At 40.7% G+C, this 15,053-nt stretch overlaps 3 protein-coding genes across 3 annotated transcripts in view; 2 read left to right on the top strand and 1 right to left on the bottom strand.

Annotated features, from left to right (window-relative positions):
• LOC104963747 (eukaryotic translation initiation factor 3 subunit E-B) overlaps positions 1–14,189 on the bottom strand; it is a 30,923-nt gene extending 16,734 nt beyond the window's left edge. Inside the window, exons 1-9 of the mRNA XM_010792392.1 lie at positions 14,041–14,189; positions 13,454–13,571; positions 12,528–12,645; positions 12,352–12,394; positions 11,368–11,472; positions 11,101–11,226; positions 10,456–10,580; positions 8,888–9,014; positions 8,683–8,784 (exon numbers count right to left, since the gene is read on the bottom strand). Coding sequence (XP_010790694.1) covers positions 8,683–8,784; positions 8,888–9,014; positions 10,456–10,580; positions 11,101–11,226; positions 11,368–11,472; positions 12,352–12,394; positions 12,528–12,645; positions 13,454–13,571; positions 14,041–14,130 — 954 coding nt within the window. The 5' untranslated portion in view covers positions 14,131–14,189. The remainder of the gene's footprint in view (positions 1–8,682; positions 8,785–8,887; positions 9,015–10,455; positions 10,581–11,100; positions 11,227–11,367; positions 11,473–12,351; positions 12,395–12,527; positions 12,646–13,453; positions 13,572–14,040) is intronic.
• Positions 1–15,053, top strand: part of LOC104963762 (forkhead box protein P1-like) — a 924,791-nt gene that overhangs the window by 641,693 nt on the left and 268,045 nt on the right. The window lies entirely within an intron of this gene.
• The window catches only part of LOC104963749 (mitochondrial import receptor subunit TOM40 homolog), a 666,013-nt gene that overhangs the window by 452,482 nt on the left and 198,478 nt on the right, over positions 1–15,053 (top strand). The gene's annotated exons all lie outside the window — the stretch shown is intronic.

The following is a 15,053-nucleotide window of genomic DNA, read 5'->3' as shown; positions in this document are numbered from 1 at the left end:
CAAATGTAATATTTGTGATATTGGGCTATATAAATAAACATTGATTGATTGATTGATTGATTGATTGATTGATTGATTGATTGATTGATGTACTTATATGATTCTGTTTTCTTCAAGTTTGTATCTTCTTGGTCGAACGCACTTATTGTCAGTCGCTTTGGATAAAAGTGTCAGCTAAATGTAATGTAACTTATGCTGCATTCATACATAACGCCCCTCGCCACTCTACAACCAACCAGAGTCTCCTTAATAAGCCGCTCTATTGAACCTGCCAGATCTCTCGNAGCTAGTTCAGGCAGTCAACTCGAGCACTTATGCTGCATTCATACATAACGCCCCTCGCCACTCTACAACCAACCAGAGTCTCCTTAATAAGCCGCTCTATTGAACCTGCCAGATCTCTCGCTATGCATTGCTTGCTGCTGCTTGCTGCCCCACCACCACCCCAGCTTCCACCTGTAGGCTCGGGGGGGTTAGTTATCTAATCATCACTCAATGTTCTTTGTATATCTGTGGAGTGATGAGGCCCGAGCCTAGACGCCAAACTCAACTATATGCTGCTTCTAATGAACATGTTAAAGAAACACGTGAGTTGCCTGACTGAAGTGTCTCTGTGACAGTAATGCACATAAAGACTAGAGACAACATAATCTATTTGGATTGCACTGCTAAACTCTGATATGATGAATGTTTTAACTTTTATGAATAACTTGTTGATTGTATGGAATATTTAATAATTGTTTACATTTATTAAAATGATAAACCAACAGTGTCAGCAGCACTGATGTGTGTGTGAGTGTGTGTTGTGAATGTTTTCTTTATTATGATGACTTGCTCCTTACCTGTATTCACTGATGTCATCTATTGGGCGGCTGTGGCTCAGTGGATAGAGTGCTGGACTTGGAATCAGGGGGCAGCAGGTTTGATGTAGTGGTATCTTTATTCTTGCTTTTAGGATGCCTATCACCATCTGGCAAAGGGACTATCGGTGAAAACTAGCCTTTTAGCTAATTCGAGTACATTCACATGTTTTTAATATGTTAATTATTATATAATAACTACTCTCTAGTTCTTTGTATGGGAACAAGGCTTCATGATCTCCTCCACAACAGATATATAAACACAACTGATTATGACAATTTTAGCCAAGTCTGAAGGTTTCTAAAAAAAAAAGTGTATAATTTGGTGTTGGGGTCTGGGCTGGGAGACCCAGCAGAATTGTTTTGGGTGACACAAGGTCAAATTTGGTCCAATCAAGATTAATCTTTGACTTTAGACACCCCTCCCCCACCCCCTTCATACACTGTAACAATGATTTAAAACCTTTTGGGGGGAGATTGCATTCTAGTAGTCTATTATAGTCAGATAACGTAATGATCCACTGTCTTCACTATAGGAAATATAATGAGTGAATTGAATCACATGTTTTACTTAAAGGGGACCTATCATGCAAAATGCACTTTGTGATGTCTTTTATACATAAAGATGTGTCCCCGGTGCGCCGGGGAACTCACGCAGCGTCAGAAAATAAAACCCTCTCTCTTTTCCTCCTACCCAAATCTTTTAAAAACGAGCGGATACAGATTCCATCCGAGCTGACGTCAACCCGGATTAGTGTCCGTTCACACGAGACCTCTCGAAAGCGCTGGAGATGCTGTAGTACATATGACAGGCCTGTAAGTGGCGCTGTCGTCCTGCCACAAAAGCAGCGAAGAAGACTTCCCGCGCATGGTTGCCATGGATGCCCTTCTGTTTATTCTCCGCTGTGGCTCTTTTTCTCCCTCCCCGAGGCAAGTGTTTGCTCCTACTCTCCGGTTAGTCCACCAGCAAATGACAAACACCCACCTTTCCGCCTCTTCCGAGGAACGAGGGGACCGTGCGGCAGAGTTTCAGTTAGATTTTCTTTCGCCGGTCAACATGTCCGTTAAAGTTTAAATCTTCCGGACAAAATTAGAAAAGTGCCGGTAAAAGGTCTTCTTTGTTATTTATTGAGCTTTAAAACAAATTGATAACGACTCCATATAATCATATAAGAATAAAACACGGAGGACGGAGATCTCTTTTCCTCCCCCTCTTCTGAGAGCCCAGCGGCTGATCCCCCTCTCCTGCAGGGGGGCGTGGTCAGCTGCAGCTCATTTTCATTAAAACTACGTCACAGAATCAGCCCTTGCAAAAACAGGGCTAGAGCAAGTAGAGCGAAATGAGGCATGGCTAAAATGCATGATCTGTTTGGAATTTTAAAAAAGAACTTCACAGACATGTTTTATATAGGTATGGCCCTACAATATATGTTTCAAATATAGCATGATAGGTCAATTTTAAATATGTGGTGTAATGTGTTTTGGGGCTGTAAAATAAAATGACAGGATTGTACGGTTATGAATGCATAATAAGTTAGTTATGATGATATTGACCCGCGAACACCATGAACGGAAACAGCTTTTGAACACAAGGGTTAAATAAATCAAATCTATGTCCCACATTTCTCCACCTGAATAAAAACTCAATTTCTTTATGGGAGAAATTGACTTTCTCTCTCATTTGTGTATTTATCTCTGTGACAGTAAGGCCCATAAAAGCCTAAACACAAAAAGCCTATTTGTATGTTACTGCTGAACTCTGATATGATGAAGCCTGATCTCCTGCTCCTGTGATTACACTCCTCCGCTCCTCTCAGACCTGATGAACGGTTCCCACAGACCTGATCCACAGATAGCTTGTTAAAAGTGAAATCATCACCTCGTGCACTTTGCAGAGCCACAGCACATGTTATCAGGCTGTGTGACAGTGAGCTGACCCAGTAAACACCGCTCTGCTCTCACGACCCTGCGGAGAGTCAAACTGCATCAGTATCGATCAGACTGAACCTGTTGGCTCAGGTTTGTTTGTGTCGATGCTTCTGTGTGCCTTCAGTTCAGGGCTGTGATCTTTCCCTCATTCTGCACTGTAAAAACACGGTTAGAAACTCACCTCTCACAGCTGCACTCTTTACTTATTAACAGCTGCTCTATTTAAAAGCCTTCATGATGAGACACTTAGTGGATGGTTACACTCTAAAGCTGTGTTTATATGATACTGAAGGGAACACTTTTACACAATACACACCTAATTGTCTAAAAATAAACATGTTTTAAAACAAAATCTGCATCTATCTCAGAAAAAGCTACTTTCTAAGTACTTTTTTGGGGCTTCTTCTTTGTTGCACTTCTATATTTTTATATATATTTTGCATTTGGGAGAATACACTTATTTTGCCTCTTTCCCAGTATGAAGGCACCACACATGTAACACCTACATACAGTATGTTTTGCATGAGACACAGCTAGATTCTTAATTATGGGACTCGAGTTGTATTGCAGTCTCTATATACATTAAGGCACATGTGTTAAACTCAAGGCCCGGGGGCCAAATCAGGCCCTTGGTGGATTTAATTTCGGCCCGCAGGATAATTTCTAATTCCTATTAGATCTGGCCCGCTGGTATATTGCACCTTCACTCCATCCTGAGGGTCTCCTAAGCTCAGAGCCTGAGCCCAAACATTGATGACCTTGCANGAGCGACTTTCGTCAACACACCTGGACTACGGCTTAAATTGTTTTTGTAAAATTTATTAACACATTTGCCGTATTATTAATTCCATGCTAGCAGATCAAGACACCTAAGAGGTCTCGTGTGTACAAATACACTATAATCAGCAGTACGTCTCACTTTACTCTAGCGACAGCGACATTCTCTCTCTCTATCCTCCTCTCCACAACCGAACACTACACACAAACACCTACCATCTCGCTGTCACTCCCTTGCACACATCAAAGACCTTCACTTTGCTTCCTTTCGTCTTTTTGCTCTCAGAACACTACATAAAACACTTTGTCTTCTTGTCACTTATTTACGTTGCAAGGAAGGGTTCTCCCTCGAGCGAGAGAGAGGTCAGTACATTCGATTTCACCCAATCAACTTGGACTTCGAACAACGAAGACACGGAGGAGATGATTCTAGACCTCTGCCTTTCAAGTTGTGTAGTCTCCCGGCACGCCGGGGAACACGTACACATAACATAACAGCTACTCTGTACACGTCTAGCGTTGACCACAAAAATTGACTTTCATCTGTGGTGCGTTTTTGACGCCGTAACGTGCGAGGAATACCCATGACGTTATCACTTCACGAAGACTACATACACCACTTGTGCTTCGTGACTTGGTGCGATTTATTTACTTGCCGGAGGGTTCTTCTCGAGCGGAGAGAGGTCAGTAATTCGATCGCACCCGACTCAACTGCACGTACCGAAGGAAAGACGGGAGGGTCTGTTGCGCGAGACCGTCTAAGAAAAAGCTGTCCTTTCCCAACGTTCTGTGTGTCTACTGATCGAGCCGGGGAAAAATCGGTAAGCGCATCTAATAATAAAGCCTACTCTCTACTCGTCTAGACCCCGGCTTAGACCGCAAAAGTGATCATTATGTGTCTGCGTGCGTTTTTGACGAAGACCGTAAACGTGTATCGAGGAAATACCCATGACGTTAATCACGTTAATACACCCCCAAGGCAAGACACCACTTTGCTCGTCGTGACGCTCAAGGTGCCTCCTTTCGCCCGTCTTCCAGCGCCACTCATTTCTCTTCGCCCCGACGCAACCGCACGTCACCGAAGGAAGACGTAACCAACACCATCTGTCCTCTGCGAACGAGACCGCCACCCCACCAACCAACAACCCCAGAGACAAGTCCTACGCGGCTTTTCTTGTATAAACATTTAACCTGAACCGCTCATGAATAAGGTGAATACAAAGGATCACACGTGACCCAACACGACAAAAAACCAGCGCCCCCACCCGGTTACGACTCGACTGCGCACGGTACCCACAACAAGGCATGGGACCGTTATCTCTACCTCAGCACTCCTCCTACCTATTTTTAGCAAACAGCAACAACCACCAAACTGGCCCACCCCGTACCAAGGACTACCTTTCTACTTGTTTGGCTACGAAAAAACCATCAACATCGTCCCCCGACCCTCAGAATCTGTTATAATCAAGTACCCCCACCAGTTAAAAAACACCTCCAACCCAAACCCGTCACGACAACCCAACCTCATATAGAACCTCCCACAAAACCACCCAGTAAGAGGGAACCGTCCCAAATCATAAAACGACTAAATTAGCGCACAATCAGTAAATCAGTTAAAATAATAACCAAAATTAAGCACACTTCTCGCGCTGAATTAAAATAAAATAAATATTGAGTTATTGTAAAAACCCAACAAAAGATACATACACACACGTGTAGAACAACCATCATTTCGAAAAGAAACATAATATATAACTTAAATATATTACCACCGTGTGCATTACAATTCTCATCCCCAATTAACGACCAAAGACTCCATACTCACCAAATTAGAGAATCTAGACCGTACCCCAACCATGGTTTATACTGTCACATGAACACGATTAAATATCAATGTAACTTAATTCGACAAGAGTAGCTACACACAGACATACTTATACAATATTATAATTGATATAGAAATATCAAATAAAGAGATAAGATCCGACAGTTAGGTGACATACTAAAGTAAGTAACTAAAGCCATCACAAAATAAATCCATCTTATCTCAGATAATAAAAAAAACATCCAAAAAACCACAAAACACAAAACACCCACCAACAAAAACCAACACAATCTCACAACCCACCCACCACACCAAACGAACACAAAAACAAAACCAATTAAAACATACTCTAGAACACAAGGAGTTCCTACGCCAACGAGGGGAGGAAGTATTAAACTATATCATGCTATAACCATAAAAAAATAGACATCAGTATTAAGTTTTACTATACAGTTCCCTCCTTGTCAACGATCGCGGTAAGAATGTTGAGTAACGTTTAAGTCAAGTGTTGGAAACATATAGCCACAATGTAGTCTCTTCCTCGAAATCTTGTAATTTCTTAACCTACATAGACCCATTGACGCTAAAGTCAACATACCAATATTTTTGCCACAACCCAACCCCACACCAAATAAGTCGAATTTTGTCAACTCACTAAGTAGATAGCGCACGACAAATACAACATAGGATCACCCTTTCAAGGAATCGGATCAGACCAGGATCAAAAACATTTAGATTCCACCAATGCCCAAAAACCGCCACCCGATCACTTCAAAATGGACGTGGCAGAATAAAACTAAGAAAGAGACTCCTAACTTTACACAAAAACAACACCAAAACACGTCCTGGGGAGATAAGTAACTAATCTTCTTTGTAACATAAAAAACCAATGTGTAACAATCTCCCAAGTAGTAGAAATGTAACCTCCCAAAATAAAATAAGAGTAAGCTGAAGAAGGAACACATCAAGTCTCGTAGTAATCAACAGCCCCTAACAAAAGGACCTCATTGTCACCACCACAAAGAACTATCACAACCGACCTACCAATGGTAGAACTAGTCGTTTTTAGCGGAGTTGTTTCCAACGCCTAATTACTAATTACTCGAAACCCACTCCACCACGCAAAACCAAATAAGTCTACGACAAAAAAAAATCATGTCGGTATCTGAAACTACCCGTCCGATGAAAGCAGACAGATCCCATCTGCGTCTTCGTCACCGACCCACCGCCCCCGGTCAAACATCCATAAACACACCCCCCCCCCCATTAGACACTACCATCCCACCAACCCGATTGGACGATAACAATGTCACCACCCCGAGTTCAGCCCTAACACCATAAAGTCTCATTAATGTATGTGCGAGAGGAACGAACCTAATCACTTAATAGCGGTGCCCAAAAAACCACTCTCCACAACCAACACCCCCACCCCCCTCCAAATCTCCCCCATACAACCCAAGAGCGCACAGAGTTAGAGCCTTTAACTACCTGACATACTTTAATTTTTCCGTTCAAAACAGAAAACACATACATTTTATTTTTACCCGACCTAAGGACCACTCGGAAATTAGGACGACTTCAAGCGGGGTGTTCACTTTCTCAACTGTACGACAAATCATTTGAACGCCGTTGCGGTAACGTGCACCCCCCCCAGACCCTCACTAAGAGGGGGTCCTCATAACAAAACTTATATGATATGTAGACTCTTATAGCTGTAAGACCACGAGAGAACTCCTTCTTTTTATTTATTTAATTTATATGATGTGTTGCATAATTTTCTTTAACTCATACGAGTAGAAACCCCCCCCCCCCCCCCGGTCGATAATTCTCGATCGTTGGCACGCTGATAACAATTTTTTTTTTAAATGGCACTTCATATCAAAAAGGTTGCCGACCCCTGATTTATTGTATCATATGTTCGCCGAATTGACATGAAAGCATGTTTAATCCACTTGAGTTTACAATGACAAATATAATCGATTTGTTTTTATATCACATCCGACTCGAGGAAATTCAGCAGCTCTCACTACCGATTTTTAATCATCATCTTCACCACGATCATTTATGTCGTGTTCGCCGAATTGACATGAAAGCACTGACAAATATGAATATACTGTAGTCAACTTCATTAAAACGTTATTAACGTGCCTAAACTCAGTAATTCACCATTTCTACGCATGACAACACACTTTGTCCGTGTTTGGCTCTCTCGCCGCACAGTGAAGCGTTCCCGCATTGACGTCACTTCGGGCTTCCCCCAAAACTTCAAATTGAGTCGAAGGAATTTCCCCGCGATGTTCGAAATTATTGATATTTATCGGAACGGTATTGCACCTTCTTTTTTAAGCTGACGGTTCGAGATTACTAGTAGCCCAATATTTCGTTAAACAACAGTTGTTGGGAGGCTGTCACAGGCTCTTTAACACTAGAACCGCCAGAGGTCGCTGTATACCTAAAACCCCCAACGGGTCAAATTTATCCGGTATTGATTTTCAAGGTACAATGTTCTTTTATTTATCATGTAGAACAGTGAGATTTGATCGCACAGGGATAAAATTGACCCGTTGGCGGTTCTAGTGTTAAGTACAAGTACCTCCCAATTCTACCTATATAAAGAACTTGAGTGAAGATACGTTCTACCACTGCACTTTTGACATTAATATTTTGCACCAAAAGGTTATCTCGCCACAACAAAAGACCTTCATGCTAAAAAAAAGCCCAGAAAGCAAATCAAAAACATTATGTAATGCTTGTACAGCAATCACAATGTTAATCTCAAGAGCAAAGCAATGAACAAAAACGTTGAAATACCCCTGACTATAAAAAGGCATCAGAATCCATGACAACAGACTATCTTAATGAAATGTCTTCTTTCCATCACTGCGCTCACACTCTGTATCTGACAGGAGTGTTGAGGCCTTCACGATCACTGCATCATTTATCAGGAGGGGTTAAAGCCAATTGATGAGAGTGCTGCGAGAATACGCAAAGTGGTCCCCGAACACAATTAAAAAAACTGCACCGAGGGGTTCCTAAAGGCAACCGAGCCCCAAATCTGACAGCTGTTCCGCTTTGAAAATCACACTGAACAAAAGCAAGAGCCGGCAAATCAGGCCAGACATGGATTTGCCGAGGCTGAATGGCTGCGGAGTGAATTGCCTGGGACTGAGATGAGAGCACTATAGCTAAGGGAAGCTTCATATGAGCCCTCAGTCCCAGGAGACAGCTCACTTTTATGGCTTATGCACTGTGACAAACACACACTGTCAAACTTTAGAAAGCCATCCTTACCGACTCGCACTCCCTCAGCTTCTTCTGGGCGCTGTCAAAGTCGAAGTTGACGTAGAGAAACTCCACAAACTCCGTGATTGGGTCCTTGTACGTGTACGACTCCTGCGAGACGGGGGATAAAAGCACAACTCATTTGAGCCCTGAATCCTTGAGCCATGTTAGATTTAAAATAAAAAAATAGTCCGCTGAGAGGTTTTGATCTTACCTGTTGAATGACTTTCACCAAGTCCTTGAGCACTTGTCTGCGCTTCCGCACGTCTTTGTTAGTGATGACAGCCGTCGTAAGGTACCGCAGGATGTGTGGGCACATTGTCTGGATGGCATTCAGATACCTGAAGAACACAAAAGCACACAGTGGCACCACCATTAGCTGCCTGCCATCACAACAAAAACGTGAAAGCATCAATCATTTCACTCGGAAAGAAAACAGCAGGCTGTGCAGAGAAAGCTCTGATTCATGCTGCAAAATACAGGGTAGAACATTTGACAAAAACCTGAACACTTTAGTAGCAGCAACCTATTATGAATCACATTTTCTTTGACAATACAACAGCAGGGTGGCCTTCAAGCTCAAAAGGACTTTTCAAAACAAGTCATGACATCTTCTCTGGAGCGTGATTAAGAATAAAGTATGGATGACAGATCCATCAAACCTGTATTCATACCTTGTGTTGTTTCTAAAAAGGCGAGTAGGACTGTACACAACGCCTTTTGTTTTTTACATTTAAATGTAATCAAGTTGAATGAGATTTATTCAATCGTTATTAACAAAAAAAGCGTCATGACGTTTTTGTAATTGTGTTTGTATAAAGTCAATGATAGTGCTGTTAGATTGCTGAAAGACCGCCCACTTAATACAGGTGGCTTTCTTTGTGAACAGCGTGCAGCAGAGAACAACAGATTTGCTTTTTTGACAGCAAATAAATGTTGATTAATTTGTTTTACTTATTACAATTTGTATAATAAATGTATGACACAAGTCTGAAACAATGCTACAAAGCCAACAGGGGATTATAATTCTTCAAATAAAGGAATAGAAATATAATTTGTGTAGCCTAATCTTTTGCTGCAACTCTGCATAAAGACCCGTTTTGATCAGGATGAATAGACTTGCAAAATAAGAAAAAGCTGCACCCATTGTTACGTTGATATAGATTTGTAAATGTAATAGATGAATCTTCAAGCTTTTTTGTTCAACTCTTGAGCAGGGGTGTCCAAACTACGGCCCGTGGGCCAAAGGCGGCCCGCGGACCATTTTGAATCGGCCCTCAGCAAATTCTAAAAGTATAATGGAGCATGGCCCACAAATGAAACTTGTGCTTGTCTTATATTGTACTTCTTAAATATAAATGTACAAATATATTACACAATAGTATTCATCTGTTAATAAGACCACCTTTCAAATAAATTCAGTCAATTACATTTGGAAAAATGTTCTAACATCTTAGTTGATAAGCAAAAAGCCCAATGACTTATTTACATAACAAGCTTGAAACACACCCTTCCTATTTCTCCTTATTATAATCAATCTGAGGCTTCTGCTTTAAGGCCTCATTTACCTCCATTTGATTGATTTTGCTAACTTATAACTGAACTTATGAGGCAATATACCTCTAGTGATTGGCCCAGCCCTTTGTATATTTTTCTGTATGTGGCCCTCTGTGAAAAAGGTTTGGACACCCCTGACCTAGAGTCTGGATGACAGCATCATATGCCTTGTATTGTTTGTTAAAGTCGACTGTTCTCTGCTACATTAAAAACCCAGAGACTCACTGAGGCTGGTAGAGGAAGAGCTCGATGATGTTGTCCCGGCCTTTGGGATGGTTGAAGAACACGAAGAGGGACCAGTGGATGAGCCAGGCCCTCTGCTGCAGGGACTGCAGAGGAGAGCTCACCGACTGAGGGGAGAGGGACACAGTATCACAATGTGTTTGTACCGCAACAACAACCGGCAATACAATTCAGACCTTTCAATACAGTTCCTGTCAAATTAAAAAGTACGTTGGAGTCAGATAGAAGAAATGTAAAATGCAGAATATCTTAGAATTTTTTCAAAATGTGAATTCAATTCATTTGCCCTGACATTATAAGCATTTTATCACAATGCCTAAGTCAAATACACTTAAAAGGCTGGCTTGTTTTAGAACTATATTAGCCACTCTATTTGATAAGAAACATGTTGCAATATTGTCTTAGCAAAATTAGCTAAATTCAAAATGTTGTATTTATTCAGCAACACAGTAATAACGTCTGTCATGTCAAAATATAATGAGGCCGTAAAATAAACGAAAAATTCAAATCTTGAAATAAAATAATTAAAAAGGGGCCCCTATAAATCCCTGTGGCTATGTGCTGCTTGGCCCATGTCTATATTGCTAATGTAATCCATAGTTAGGTTATCTAGTATTATTCCCTCACATTATTATCGATAGTCTCCCTCAGTCGAGTCAGATCCTCCATGGCTGCTTCCCAGTTCTGCATCAGGATCTCAGAGGCCAGCTTCCCCCACAGAGAGCTCAGAGCGTTCCTGTCTGTGGAGGGCACCTGAGCACAGAGGAACACATTCAGAATGTTCAAAACAGACCGAGCTGTATTTTGGAAATAATAATACAAAATAGATGAAAAACAATTATATCCATCTTGGTTTATAAAAACATGTTTCTATTTTTGGGTAGTTATTCTTACCAGGACGCGGAAGAAGTAGAGGTACTCTGCAGCTCCGGAGTAGTTCCCACACTCGTACTGGAATTTGGCGTACCTGTACAGTGTGTCCAAGTATTCTTGTCGGAACTAAGAGAAGAGAAACAAGGGACATTTAACCCAGGACTAATTATACGGAGGTAAAGTTTGGATTTGATCAAACGGTTACTACCTGCAATATAGCTTCCAAAGACTCATTATAAGAGGTATGGCAAGATATTAAAGCTGACATGAGTGAACAGTCTTTGGCGTTGGAGTGAAGTCACAGCACTGTCCTTCAAACTGCTAGCTCCTTTTTATTTCCTTCAGAGAAAATAAAAATGAGAGGCTGTAAAGCTGACAGATTGTGGCTGATTGGGGAAAGTGTCTGAATCTTTCATCCTTTTAGTCAAAACAAAGCCTGTTCATTTTCACAAGTCCGATTTTCTGGCAGGGCAAATGATGGAGAGCATGATTCAATTACAGAAAAAAATAAAAATGTAATGCAAAAATGTTAGCAGTCTCTTAAATATTGAGATTCCCTGTTTTCCTTCGTTTTATATCATCACAGAGAATATATGTAGGTATTTGACTAAATAAATACATTTCATCTTGGAATCTTTCAAAATAGAGGGGGACTTTTCCATTATATGTTATGGACCAAATTTATGGGGAAATAGTCAATAGTTGCAGACCTAACATTATTTGCACATCCTGTGTAGTGTATGTGTAGATTATATAACCCAAATATAAAATAAACAAAGCATTAGTATTGGAAAAGTTGCAAGAAGTGACTGATGATTGAGTTTATAATGAGGACATTGGTGTTGTTTTAAGATTTTGAGACTAGAAAAACAGCCCTGCTGGCTCACGTGGCAGCTGGTTGTTATGGAAACAAAAACACATTGTGCAACCCACCTAAAAATATCTAAATGCAGGGCACCTTTTATTAAACAAAATGAACACAACATTTAACATTTCAGAATTTACGTTGTGTTTCTCTGAAAGATAGTCGAAGAGCATCCTCCCATCTCTGAAGAAGGAAAACACAAATAGATCAATAGTTGTTAGAGGGGCATGTAAAGTCCACAGACATCCTTTCAGAAGTATTATTATATTGGCAGTACTATAAAATAGATTGAGCGAAGGATTTAAGTTGATCGGACCGCGTGGACTGCATCTGTCGAGTGGTCTCTGGGTCTTCAAACATCTTGACAATGGGCTCCGTCTCTGACTGCAGCTGCTTTAGTTGGTCCACCACTGAACTCCTCTTCTCCCTCAGAGCTGAAATACAAACAATTGTCACATTAAGCATCTATCGCCAATCACTTTTTGTTCACATTTGTTCATCTGGTTCGAAGATATGGAGCAGAAGACATGAAAATATAGGCAAGAACACTTTTGTGTCCAATAACCAATTACCCTTTAATCCAGATTATGGTAGGATACAACGATACCATACGATAATACTTTAATGGTCAGATCAAGTCTGAAATGTGACTTGCATCACAGCAGCTCCATGTGTAACATCAACAAATATCAAGACACAATACACAAAAAACAAACAACAAAAATGTAACATAACAGCACAATCAGTGAGAGAAAACATGCTCAAAGAGACTTTAGCGTGCATTTGATCTGGGATCAGCTCTGTATTTACTGAGAGGATCGACAGGAGCACAAAGGATGCTTCTGACTTTATTGCATCGCGGGACCCTGTATCTCCGATTAGATGGTGGTAGTTCATATTCACTGTTCAGAACATGGTTTGGTTCCAAGATGATGTTGTTGGTGCTGATATATTCTTATTAATTGGATCAATAAACAGTTATGGTTGCTTGTCAATGTCGGGACATCACAGGCAGTGAGGCCAGTATTTTCCTCTTTAAATGTAACATTTTCATCACGTTAACACTAACAGTACACAATGTTTTGAATAAAAAATAAATCGTGATTAAAATCCAATTGCTTTGGTCATTACCCAAGATGCATCTATTCTATTTATCAACATTACTGTGTGATAGACTGTATGACATAATGAAATGCTAGAGAATCGGAACAAAGTGTTTATTAAACTGATATTCTCTCTTACAGTGTGGGATTTCCTTGTCGGCGTACAGGTTTTTGTACACATCCATGGCGAAATCCACCATGTTTGTCTCGCTGAGGAGGTCCAGCTTTCCTTGGAGCAGTTCCTTGTCATTGTAGATCTGTTAATATTAACAACAAAACGATATGAAGTTCCTCTGAGACCCGCACTCAAACGAGAAAACAACTGAACAAAAGAGAAAAGTGAAACACTGTCAGGGTATCATAATTAATGCTGAAATCAACCTATGACTAACGCTAATCCGTGGCTAAATTATAGCTTTTCACGCTAGGTATCGGCAATAAGAAGCTTGTAAACCAAAGACATACAAATAAAATCGTTTTAACAGATTTCAAGGAATTGACTGCTACTGTAACAAACAGTACAACAACTGTCCAGCTTTTAACTTCAATTTACGTGTAGTTTAGTAAGCGTTCACTGTCAGCCGGTGGGATAACATGACAGCTAGCCAAACAGCTAGCCATCTTTGGTTGAGTCGGTGCTCGCAAAACCGTGTTTTCAGTTAGAAATACGCGCTAAAAAACTGCCACGTTATATTTTACTATCATACGATGTAATAGCTGGTGTACCTCTTTCACTGACAGGAACTCCAGAAGAGGAAAGACCAAATGCCGGTCCAGAAAATGTGCTATCTTGGTTGTCAAATCGTAGTCCGCCATCCTGGTTCTTCTTCTTCTTCTTCTTCTTCTTCTTCTTCTTCTATGGCGAATCGCTTCCACTTGGAGCATATATCGCCACCTACTGTTGAGTTATTAAATGTTCATATTAAATCCTTGTCCTCAGACCAGTGCTTTTGAACGCTTACGACGAATTTGAAGATCAGCGTGTTTGCTTCATTTCTTGATTTACTTTCGTATATTGACTTGAAATCCATGTCCTTGACGTTGAGTTGTTCCAGTGCAGTTTTCAGAATGAATCTTTGTCTGTTATAATCCGGGCAGCTAAAAAATACATGATGTATAGAGAACCGCAGTGACGCGTCATAAAACCCGGAAGTAAACTTCTTCCGGTTCCTTTGTCAAAAACCAATGCAATTTCTCCTTAGGATTTTGGAAAATAGCTCGAAATAAGGTCTGTGGTTGACACACATTTAAGAGAGGGATCACGTTTTGTTCAGCCAGATAATCTCCACATGTAACATTTTGACTATGTCTGATCCATTAACTGTGTCGGTACTGAAGTCAATTAAGTCCCGATTTTACTTTTCGAAACATTTTATACGTTGCGCGCGCCTTCAGTTTAAAGTCGAATAACAGTTTTAGCGATGTCTTTTATAGCTTTATAGCAAAGGGTGTCACACTGTACATGCAATATTTTGTTTTGTTTTTCTCCAGATCTATTTGCACCATATGTACTTGTATTTTGTTTTTCCACGGAATCTATTGTCAATTTATTCAATTTATATAAATTTTCACAAGTTTCACGTCAAAGTCACGTTCAGTCCGACATTTGCTAGAAATCAACCCGACTGCAACTTCAGCACGCTGGGACGACGACTGACCGAACATCAAAGCAGATATCCGTACCGCAATCGTAAAACGAAGACCGCTGATCTAAAATACTAAGTTTTAAATAATTTTCA

The sequence above is a fragment of the Notothenia coriiceps genome, unplaced genomic scaffold (genome assembly GCF_000735185.1).
Source record: "Notothenia coriiceps isolate Sejong01 unplaced genomic scaffold, NC01 NC01_scaffold00036400, whole genome shotgun sequence".
In the NCBI taxonomy this organism is placed as follows: domain Eukaryota; kingdom Metazoa; phylum Chordata; class Actinopteri; order Perciformes; family Nototheniidae; genus Notothenia; species Notothenia coriiceps.
This window is presented reverse-complemented; position numbering and strand designations above follow the sequence as displayed.